Genomic DNA, 12,451 nt, shown 5'->3' on the forward strand with positions numbered 1-12,451 from the left:
AAATTTAAAAAACGCAGTAACAATAACGTAGTCCATTTGTTCCATAAATGATCTGGAAATAACATATTTAAAATAATTCCCGTGTGTCGTAGGAATAGTTCAAGCAGAACTCACAAGGAAGTCTTGAAAATAAACTGTTGAGATAACTGCTGGTTGTGATCAAATTATTTGACGAAATTCTAGCTCATTCTTCATCTTCTTACATGAAAATATAACTGTGCTAAGTAACAATATTTAATTTTATATTATTTTTATTCACTATTATTATATACAAAACTATTTATATTCATTTCTAATTCCAAATTAAAGTTCTGATGTTAGGTTTTCTAATTAACCTTAGGCCCTGTGTGCTGTTACATTCAGTTCAACAGAATCTATTTTGTAGTTAAATTATAGGTTTCACTGATTTCGGTAATCAAATATCTATATAAAGTTAAACGGAATATAATGTTGGGAGAACTGTCAAACAACAAGTAATTATTGAAATATGACTTGCCCCGAATAAATTTATATTTTTCCGTGTAATATAACATCATAAACAGCATTGACGAAGAAGAAGAAAAGTATGGTAGTCATTTTAATTTTAAAATGTTCCAAACTGAATTGAATTATTTACTTTTCTGTTGCTCTTCCTAGGCCTAAACTACCCAGACTTACAATATATATATATCCAGTACTTTATTATTTATTATTATTGTTTCTTTAACCCTTCATTCCTATCACATGAACACAGTAATCATTTTGCGTGCCCTATATCTAAGAGAGAAAAACAAACTTCCTTAAAACACGACATGAACTTATGTAAGCTCATGGACAAAGTCATATCCAACGCACTGTTACATTATTTGAAAACCAATAACATCTTCAACAATAAACAAAACGTGAGTACAAAAAACAAACAGACAACCGATCACTTAGTAATATTGGAAGAATCGATACACCAACTGTTTAACCAGAATCACTTCACAGTCGCAGCGTTTGTAGATGTAATGCAACCATTCCATACTGTCTGACAAAATACTCTAAAGTATCAGTTAACTAGCTACAAGTTCCTTATCCCCATCACCAGGTGGCTCTTTTCCACTATTATTAATAGAACTGTTAAAGATAATATCAACAGCAGCTCGTCGAAATGCAGAAGATCTCCAGGGTCTTTACTCTGCCCACTACCCTACTTTCTATTCCCAAATGTCATACACCTAAGTTAATATATACCCTCATTTCTCAATATATGCAGATCACGTTATCGTGTGGAACACATCACCGATTCATTCTTTGCCACATCCAGAGTCCAGAGGATATTAAATTAATTAATTAATTTGATAATACTTGTGAATCCTTTCAGAAATTTTTAAAGAACTAGAATACTGTAAACTGTAAAAACATGACGGTTATTAACAAGAATAATTGTTTTCATGATTTATCATTATTACTGTGAAATTGTTAAATCTTCACGTACAGTTCTAGTGAAAGTCGTGCTCTTGTTGTAAGTAGATTAATGTTGTTTAAAATTATGTTTCGTTATAAAGAAATAGTTCTTGTACATAAGTTGTCTGAATCTTCAGTAAAGAAAGTGTGAAATTATTTATAGATTTTTTGTTTTTGTGGCACCATTCAATAGATGGCGCGTGACTCTTGTTTACAGATATTTACGTTGACATAACACTATTTCCAATATCAGTAAGATATGAAACAATTCCAGTAACTTCACAACACTTATATTACACATGCTCGCATAAACGTGATTAATATAAAACATTTTACTTTGATAGAAAAGTATTTTACCAGTAAAAATATTCGGAATTTACTTTTAAGATTATTTTGAAACTTTACTTCGTGAATTTTCTGTAATTTCAAAGATCGTAAATAAATATTTTTTTTAGAATTCTGCTTTTTTGTTTGTTTGTTTGGGAATTTCGCACAAAGCTACTCGAGGGCTATCTGTGCTAGCCGTCCCTAATTTAGCAGTGTAAGGCAGATAGTCATCACCACCCACCGCCAACCCTTGGGCTACTCTTTTACCAACGAATAGTGGGATTGACCGTCACATTATAACGCCCCCCACGGCTGGAAGGGCGAGCATGTTTGGCGCGACGCGGACGCGAACCCACGACCATGAGATTACGAGTCGCACGCCTTACGCGCTAAGCCATGCCAGGCCCTGTAGGGTAAGAAACATGAGTATTTCAACTGACGGTTTCATCACAAATGTTACAAAACAATATAATATACCAGATATAAATTATAGAGATCACAAAAATTCGCCTTTAAGTAAGATATGGACAGAATATAAACATTTAATGAACAAACGTTTTCACAGAGAAATTATTTATTTCGTACATAACAAAATCATTTTAACTACAATTTTTTCTTCTAAATCCAACTCGTACACCTTATTTTGTTTTTGCCTAATATTTTAAATGATGAAATTTGTATATACATTTGTGACGTTTGTTGATATTTATGTTGATATTTGTTTGTTTATAAATAAACACAAATTAAGGGTATCCACCTATAATTATGTCTTAATATTTTTTCCCATGTATTTACTCTAATGTGTAATACCAGCTAATACCGGTAGCATCTATCTTATCTTCTGTGAAATACAGTCCGTATAAGTTAGAATGATAGAATGAATTGTACCACCATCCGCCTTTGTAGGTTTGAGCACAAATACCGATATTTTTATCGTTGTCGTTATCCTTGGTACTGAACATCATGTTCTTGTGGTGAGCGAGAAAATTTCCTGAAAACATAAACAACTGATGTCGGATGTTATATACTAGAATAAAGTTTAAACTCACCCTTTTCACCCTTGTACGTTTTGTAACTCATTTTATAGAGTTCTATTTCACTTCTTACCAAGAACTCGTCATACTCTGCATATCGTCGACTTGATTATCCTTGATAATCCTCCGAGGCCCAACATGGCCAGATCATTAAGGCGCTCGACTCGTAATCTGAGGAACGCGAGGTTCAATTCCGGTCGCACCAAACATGCTCGCCATTACAACCATGGGGGTGTTATAATGTGATGGTCAATTTAATTATCAGTTGGTAAATAATCTAAAATGAAATGATTACCAAGTGAAAACATGTCTCACAAACTCTGAAATTAAAATGATAATTCAAATAGTTTAATGAAAAGTACAATAATAAGTTACAAGTTATTCGAAATAATCAGATATTTAATAAACTATTTTTTCAAGTTGTAAAAGTTCCTTAATTCCAAATAAATTTTCATTAAAAATAAAGGTTCACTTTAAAACAAAGTTTAGTTCACCTTCCGTCCACCTTCCTCCTGATGTCTCCATATCACAGTATACAGAGATCCACTGGTTCATAAACCGTGGATAAATCTTGTAGACACCACTGGTTCAGTTTAGTTGTTGTTTATAGATACTATAACATTCTTCTGGTAGAGGTGGCTTTTGGTCTGTCGTCTGTGTCACATAAAGAGATTGTTGAAAGGATCGGTTTTCTTAGTCATTAAAAATCAATTAAAGTGTTCGTTCAAGTGTGGTTGTAGAACAATAACATTGTAACATTTAGATTTAACATTCTAACTTGACAAATAGTTATTTTTAGATGTTCCTTTAATCGATGTTCAAGTTTTCCGTAAACTTAAATACTTCAGATTTCTTTCTACGTCTTTCTAGGTTTTATTGTAGGAAGCTTACTTTTTTGATCGTCTTGTTGTAGGAGAGTTGTTTCTCCTTATTTATAAGTGATAGCCTACAAGAAAGGCAGCTACTTATCACCTCTCACCGTCAACTCTTGGAGTACTTTTACCAAAGAATAGTGGAATTGACTGGATATTATAACGCCCCATCGGTGAAAGTGGGATCATGTTTGATGTGATAAGAATTACGAGTCGAACGTAAAGATGAATCTCAAAATAACCCAAATCAGTTTCATAAGTTAATATTTAGTTGGAATTCCCTTTGGTTTCAGAACTCTTTCACATCAAACTGAGATGTTTTCAATGAGTTTGAACAGATGTTCTTGGGTAATTGACTGTGATCCTTCTTTGAGTACTTTAAAATGTTCATCTTCCATGTTTGGTTTGTGATCGTTAGTTAATCGGTTTAACTCAGCCCATAAATTTTCAATCGGATTGATTGACTTGGCCATAACATAACATTAATTCTCTTATTTCTATGATATATTTTAATGACTCCACAATTGGAGAGAAAGTTGTTTGACCATTTTGTAGGCTGATTAGAATAATAAGAAAATACGGCAGGTGTTCAACACTATTTATAATAAAATGTAACTAAAATCAATAAAAGTTCATATATTTACTGAAGCCAGTGTTTAATTATGATTTGACCAGATCTTGTTGAGTGTTTTCTAAATAACATTTAGCTTTACGCATTTTTGTATTATCTAACAAAAATGTATAAAACCTACCAACATTTTCGGGGGGGGGAGGCAGTTTTCTAATAATACCAATTTATTTACTTTATATTTTTTTTGTACAATGTTTCCATATTTCTTCATCTTGAACTTTAAATTTCTACATATGTGGTCAATGTCAGTTTTACTACAGACACACTCTGTGAACCTGACGATGGCCGAAGAAGTTCAAAACGTTGTCCGCTCTTCTACGTAAAATATTTTCTCAACCCAAACGAACCGTTTTTGCACATATATTTGTTAAAGTGTTTAACATTTGCATGATAATAAGCATTTAACAAACAAAAACAAGTAATCTTTCTATTTTTATTTATTTACCAAAAGTAAACTCCGCGGGTCTTATTTTCATCTCGCTTGTCTTCAGTGTAATATGTTCACTTTTCCACTCATACCAGGTAATACCGGTAGAATCTACCTTATCTTCTGTGTAATACAAACCATTTAAGTTACAACGATGACATGAATTATACCACCATCCGCCTTTGTGATTATGAGCACAACTTCCGCTGTATTTATCGTTGTCTTTATCCTTGGTACTGAACATCATATTTTGGTGGGGAGCAAGAGAATTTCCTAAAATAATGTCGAAATAATTAATAAATAACATATAAACAACTAATGTAGAATGTTATATCCTGGAATAAAGTTTAAACTCACCCGCGTCACCCTTGTACGTTTTGTAGCTCATTTTATAGAGTTCTATTTCACTTCGTACCAAGAACCCTTCAAACTCTGCATATCGTCGACTTCCTTCGAAGTCTTCCAGATCAACACGGAGCACCATACTGTCCTGATTGGTCAACGAGAAGATAACGCCATTTCCTGTAACCGAAGTACTAAATAATAAATAAATAGTTTATAAGACAGTAAATAATTAATTATATCAAATAATACTAAATAACACGGTAATAAATAAGTAGTTGATCACTGTTAGATAAATATATAAAGGTTTACCTGACCAAAACTCCTGGGTTAAATTTCCAAAACCGTTTTTGTATTCTACCCACGATCTGTAAAAATTTTCGACTGGTTTTCCAAAATCTCCTCTTCTTTGAATTAGCTAGAAATAAGAAAAAACAATACGAAATACTGATATAACTAAGTTTTATAAGTATAAAAATGAAACTTTAAAATATATATTAATGTATTATTCAACATTATTTTGTTTTCATGATACCTGTCTAAAAAAGAAAGATTTGAAATCGAAAATAAAACATATTCAAATGATCTTAATTTATGTTTCATGGATGATTTTAGGAAAATATCATCATAACATCAAGATAAATTCAAGAGTAGATTCCTATGTGTTATTAAGCACATATATTTATTATCATGTATAAAGCGTCAGGTTAAGCACAGATACACATTCTTATATATATATCTATACAACCTAGGACGAAATGATTACCAAGTGAAAACACGTGTTATATTTAAATATAATAAAATAGCATATATTAATGAACGGAGTCAGTGAAGAAATATGATAAAAATTATAACAAAAACGTTACATGCTCTTAACGTTTATCTTTTCAAATATGGATTTGGTCATGAAACTTATTTTCCAAATCGTTTACATAACTGAGTTTGTACAAAAAGTAGTTTTTCTTCCATGAAAATAATGGCTAACTTTGATTTAAATGTCTCATGAAAACAACCTGTAACCCAGAATTAACTAAAGATACACCACAAAAGAAGTCCAGTTCACCTACCGTCCACCCTCCTCCTGATGTCTCCATATCACAGTATACAAAGATTGACTGGTTCAAAACTGTGGCTGAAACTCGTGGATACCGCTGGTTCGGTTTAGTTGTTGTTTATAGATACTGGCACAGTCCTCTGGTAGAGGTGGCGTTTGTTCTGTCGTTTGTGTCACACAAAGAGATTTTGAAAGGATCGGTTTTGTTTGTCATCAACAAGCCTTGGAAATGTTCGTTCAAGTGTGGTTGCAGAAAAACATCTAAATAATAACGGATAAAACTTTAATGTGGAAATATTAAAAGAGCTGAACATATAGTGTTACCAACATTAACAATATAGCATTTAGGTTTAACATTTAAATGTTCCTTTAATCGAAGTTAAAGTTTTGTGTAATGTAAAATATTTTATGTAAAATATATTACCTTCTAAAGTAGAAATCTTCTCTCTAGCCAGATCTACTAATTCTGTAACGGAGTCCACTATTCCTTTCAGTGAACCAACAGCATTACAAGCTGTGTGATGATGGACATCAGCCTGGGTCAACACGAAGAAAGTCAAAATACTTAATTTCTTCACAGTGTTGTACATTGTTAAATGGTTAATAACACAGAACTGTTTTCTTTTAGAATGAAGATGCAAATCTTCTATCAATGGTTTTATAGTTGTATTGAACAGGATATTAAAGAAGAATTTTCCTTAGATCATTCAGAGTTAAAACTGTTTTAGTAACTGTATGTGATGTATGTCACACTGAGTCCAAGAAATGTTTAGAGCAATGACTTTAAAAAACGATGTTTTGTGGTATAATAAGTATAATTATTCAATATAATTTACAGCCAACAGGTTTTGATAAACGTCTTTCCATAATCAGGGTCAAATTCTGCAGTGTTCGTTGAGTAAGTAACCAGTTTCAACTGATAATGGGAGAGTTCATTTTTGAGAAACAAGGTCTAGGTATGGGGGGTTGAAGTACGTCGTATTTGATAAAATATTTAAGATAACCAGGTCTTGCAACAAGACACGTTGATTGGTCCATTAGATCTGTTTATGCATAGTGGTGTGTTTTTATTGTGCAAATCTTTTTTTCAAACTTGTTTATACGATTGTTGTATGTGTCCCATGATCTTCATGTTCTTCCAGTCATAAATAACTACCGCGACAAATCCAGTAGGGACCGGCATGGCTAGAAGGTTAGAGCGATCGATTCGTAAGATGAGGGTCGTAGGTTCGAATCACCGTTACACTAAGAATGCTTGCCCTTTAACCGTGGGGATATTATAATGTGATGGCCAATCCCATTATTTGTTGGTAAAAGAGTAGCCCAAGAGATGGTGGTGGGTTATGATGACTCGCTACGTTCCCTTTAGTCTTACACTATTAAATTAAGGACAGCTAGCGCAGACAGCCCTCGTGTAACGTTGCGCAAAATTCGATAACAAACAAACAAAGAATTCAAGATGTGTTCAGCAACAGAAGAGGGCGCTATGTTATGTTTTATATGAAAGTATTGTGTTTCTTCATACTTCTAGTGTACAAACAATGTTATTCAACAGCAAAGACAAAACAGATAAGTACAGTGACAGAGGTGTTTACCAATTAATGTGTAATAACATGTACGTATTTGAAACAGGACGTTCCGTAGAAACTGTAATTAAAGAACATTCTAGAAACTGGAAGTTAAGGAAAATGAAATCAACTTACAGAAACTAAACACTAACTCGATCTAATGGAAAGCTTCAAAGTTTTGCATGTCTGTGAAAAGGTAAAACTAAGATTTTAGAAATAAATTGAAGTTTAAAACAAGTAAAGAAAAATTTATAGACGACTAGACCAACTTGTGTCAAAGTTATTGTCAAGGTTATTTGGTTAAATATGTAAACCTGTTTACAAACCATTACAGCCTGTACATAGTGAAACCATGGTTGTTTTTAAATATTTCAATAATAAATTACTTCTGTACTAACACTGATCAGGATTCCTCCTGCTTTCCAAGTGGCTCAGAGGTATATTTTTATGTTTATAACGCTAAGACCGGTTTTCGATATCCTTGGTAGACAAACCACAAACAGACTATTCGTGATGACGAAAAAACCCACTTGTATAGAAATATATCTATGTAAAAACGGCTGGTATGGATAGAGAAAGTAATATGTAGAGGAGCGTACAACGTTTCGACCTTCTTCGGTCATCGTCAGGTTCAGAAAGAAAGAAAGAAGTAACTGACCGATAACCAACCACATGTAACGCAGTGTAGGAATGTAGAGGGTGTGCTTATACGTTGGATTAACTTTGTTAATATAGGTATAAAGGTATTCCTTTGTATTGGTTTATTTTAGTTTTGCATTGTTCTATAAGTAAGGCTTCTTTAATTTTGCATTTGTTTATGTTTGTTTCTTTATTTAGTATTCGGGTGTTTTTTATGGTTATATTGTGTTTATTTGATTTGCGGTGTTCGAGAACGTGTGAAGGTGACTTTATTTGTTCGTTGAAACTTGTTTCCATTTTTTTACTTGTTTCTCCAATATAGAAGTCGTCGCAGTTATCACATTGTATTTTATAAATAATGTTGGTGTTGTGTTTCTCAGTGTAGTTTTCTATGAAAACAAACATAACCATCCTGTAGACCTTTATCTATAGTTACAGCTCATACTGTACATCTGTTAACACTTTCATTTCTTATCTAATCCTAAACCTCCACGTCACTGTGGTCAGTTTTATCTACAATCAAACTAAGTCCTTGGTTAGACACTGTAACAGTAATACTGAGAGAGACGATCCACAGTAGTACACATACATGATTTTATTGAACCATTATAATCCAGTTTGTGCATAAAAAATTACTCAAAGTAAAACTGAAAAAGATAACAATATAACTTCAAAAACACTACAGATAGAATACTCCGGAATTATTTAGCTTGGCAAAATATCTTCATGTTTTAGTATAGCACTACATGGGTGTAGTTTGTTACTAGAAGATTGTCTAGATGATACTTTACGTGTTGTTCATTATCACATCCCTTATTACATCGATTATTCTGTAATTGAGATTCAGGATATCACGTACATGCGTCAAATATACGTAATATTTGACAATCTCGCTCAAGAAAAGGTGACACGGATATGCTTGGTAAAGAGGGACCATCATATTAATCCATCTCTACTAAAACCATTTCTCTGTATGTACGTACTTTGGTGTAGTGCATCAACGGAAAGGAGAAAAATATATATGATTTGTTCGTGAAGTTAAATAAAACAAGTGTTCTGTATATCATAACTGTGAAAAATATATCTTTTACATGTGATCTTATCTATTGGTGAAAAAATTAAAGTATTGAAAATTAAAAATAGTGAAAGATATTCACAGAATATAATGAAACATACAGTTAATAGATAAAATAAGAACTACAATAAAAAGTAATGATAAACTGTACTTTAACATTTCAGGTTCAATGACTATACATGGATATTCTTTAATGACTATGGATATTGTCATCTTTAATTGGTTTTCCATCTTAGTTTTATTGTCTTAAATTTTTAGTAGTTAATAAATAAACGGTATAATGTATTGACACCAAGGTTTCAAAAAGTTAATCTATGTTGAAGAATTAACATTAATTAAGAAATATTTAATGGAGAATGTTAAAAAATAATTTTATATTAATAACGAAAAAAATACAGTCTAGAATATAATATAAATATCACTGTGGTGTTTAAAAGTATCTTGTTTATACTTGGATCTTTTATGTATGTTTTATTTCACGTTTTATTTAAAGTTAAACACCTTTAAGCTAACCCTAACATAAAAACAATAATATTACCCTACAAGTCATAGTATTTCCTAAGTAAGTTTATAGACATATCAAGAACAATTTTAAGTTAAAACAAAATCATTGTCTTTAAGTTTGAGCGTTTTCTTGTGCAGTACAAGCGAGATGAAAATAAGACTTGTTTAGTTTATTATTGGTCAATAGATAATAGATAAAATCTAAATATATCATGCAAAATTGTATTTTACATCATACGTTTAGATAGACAAACAAGATAAAAAGGTATCTTAACATGTTTTATCATTTCTCTGTGTGTAATTATTTTTAAGTGGATATTTTATCATTAACAAATAAAGTGATGTTGGTGAAAGTTTATGACTGTTATTTTAATCGAATGTGTTCTGAAGAACCTAAAATATTTGTGTTATAATTGAATTGCTTATCTATAAAGTTTTATTGTCCACAAAGTATTTAAGAAAAATGTCTTTAATAACCATAGAATATACATATAACACATTGCCTTTTGTTTCTGTTTTGTTCGTACAATCAGCAGAAATTTTCCTGTAGATGACGCCGTGTTAAAATGTTTAATAATATCACGAAGAACGAAATCAACACAGAGCACCATATTGTCCTGATTGTTCAAGGAGAAGATGATGTCATTGCCTGGAACAGAAGCAGTGTATAATAAATAAATAGTTTATAACACAGTAACTAATTAACTGTATCAAATAATATAAATTAACATGAAAAAAAATAACTAGTTGATTATGTTACATAAATATATAAAGTTTTACCTAACCAAAACTCCTGGGTTAAATTTCCAAAACCATTTTTGTATTCCACCCACGATCTGTAAAAATTTTCAAATGGTTTTCCAAAATTTCCTCTTCTTTGAATCAATTACAAATAAGAAAATCAATAATAAATACTGAGATAACAAAGTTTTATAAGTATTAAAATGAAACTTCAAAATATATATTCCTGTATTATTCAACATTATTCTGTACAAAATATGTGGAAACTGTCTCTAAAGATATCGATACGTTTCTTAATTAACACAAAACTCATTATTATGATTTGGTCCCCAATGACATAGCGGTATGTTTTCGGTCTCACATTCTTACAAACTCTATTTCGTAACACACGTATGATATAAATTTATGTTTGAAAGACGATTTTAGAATAAGAAGTAATATGCTTTCAATCTCTCAAGAATCTTAAAATAATCAATAACATAAACTTCAGAGTGGATTTCTTTGTTATATTAAACACTTATATGTTTATTATCATGTAGAAAATCTCATATTGAACACAGATACACATTCTGATATATATATATAAGCAAACTAGACGAAATGATTACCCAATGAAAACCTGTGTTATAAGCTGTATATTTAAATATGATAAAATAACATACATTAATGAACGGAATCAGTGAAGAAATATGATAAAAATTTAAAAGAAAAAGTTACAAGTTCTTAATATACTTCAATATTTATTTATTTTAAATGTGGGTTTGGTTCTGACACGTATTTTCCATTTCTTTTAAATAATTGAATTTATATAACAAAGCAGTTTATTCTTCTCTGAAAATAATGGCAAACTTTTAATTAAATGTTTCACGGAAACATCCACTAACCCAGAATTAACTAAAGCTTCACCACAAAACAAAGTTTAGTTCACCGACCGTCCACCCTCCTCCTGATGTCTCCATATCACAGTATACAGAAATAGACTGGTTCAAGAATCGTGGTTCAATCCTGTGGTCACCACTGGTTCGGTTTCGTTGTTTTTATAGATACTGGCACAGTCTTCTGGTAGAGGTGGTTTTGTTCCGTCGTTTGTGTTACACAAAGCGATTGTTGAAAAAATCGGTTTTGCTTGTCATTAATAAGCGGTGAAAATGTTCGTTCAAGTGTGGTTGTAGAAAACACATCTAAAGAGTAACGGATAAAAACTTTAATGAGGAAATATAAGAGTAGTTCAACATATATTAGTACGAAGAACAACATTATAAGATTTAGGCTTAACATTCTAACTTGACAAATAGTTATTTTAGATGTTCCTATAGTCGATATTCAAGTTTTACGTTATATAAAATACTTCAAGTAAAATATATTACCTTCTAAAGTAGAAATCCTCTCTCTAGCCAGATCTACTAATTCTGTAACTGAGTCCACTATTCCTTTCAGTGATCCAACAGTATTACACGCTGTTTGATGACGGACATCAGCCTGGGTCAACACGAAGAAAGTCAAAATACTTAATATCTTCACAGTATTGTACATTGTTAAATGGTTAATAAAACAAAACTGTGTCCATATAGACTGAATATGTGAATCTTTCATCAGTGGTTTTATAGTTGTATTAAACAGGATATCCAAAAAGGGTTTTCTTTAAATTACCGCAAGTTAGAACCGTGTTAGTAACTGTATCTGACGTTTTTCACTCTGAGTCCAAGAAATGTTTATAGTTTTCTAAATACGGCTCTAGTCAACATTTGAATTTTCCGCTTCTTTTTATAAACAGTGGAGTTATTATTACTGTAAGAGTTGTTGTCTGTA

The 12,451-nt window shown here is 31.5% G+C and overlaps 1 protein-coding gene across 1 annotated transcript; it reads right to left on the reverse strand.

Moving 5' to 3' along the window:
• Window positions 1–4,729: 4,729 nt before the first annotated feature.
• LOC143236262 (techylectin-5B-like) lies at window positions 4,730–12,175 on the reverse strand. The gene is made up of 7 exons (XM_076474530.1): window positions 12,010–12,175; window positions 10,405–10,550; window positions 6,540–6,651; window positions 6,010–6,074; window positions 5,374–5,479; window positions 5,077–5,241; window positions 4,730–4,992 (listed from the first exon to the last, which is right to left on the reverse strand). Exons 1-7 carry the CDS (start codon window positions 12,173–12,175, stop codon window positions 4,730–4,732), a joined length of 1,023 nt encoding a protein of 340 aa, XP_076330645.1.
• Window positions 12,176–12,451: the final 276 nt, after the last annotated feature.

Source organism: Tachypleus tridentatus, chromosome 13 (genome assembly GCF_004210375.1).
Source record: "Tachypleus tridentatus isolate NWPU-2018 chromosome 13, ASM421037v1, whole genome shotgun sequence".
Taxonomy (NCBI): domain Eukaryota; kingdom Metazoa; phylum Arthropoda; class Merostomata; order Xiphosura; family Limulidae; genus Tachypleus; species Tachypleus tridentatus.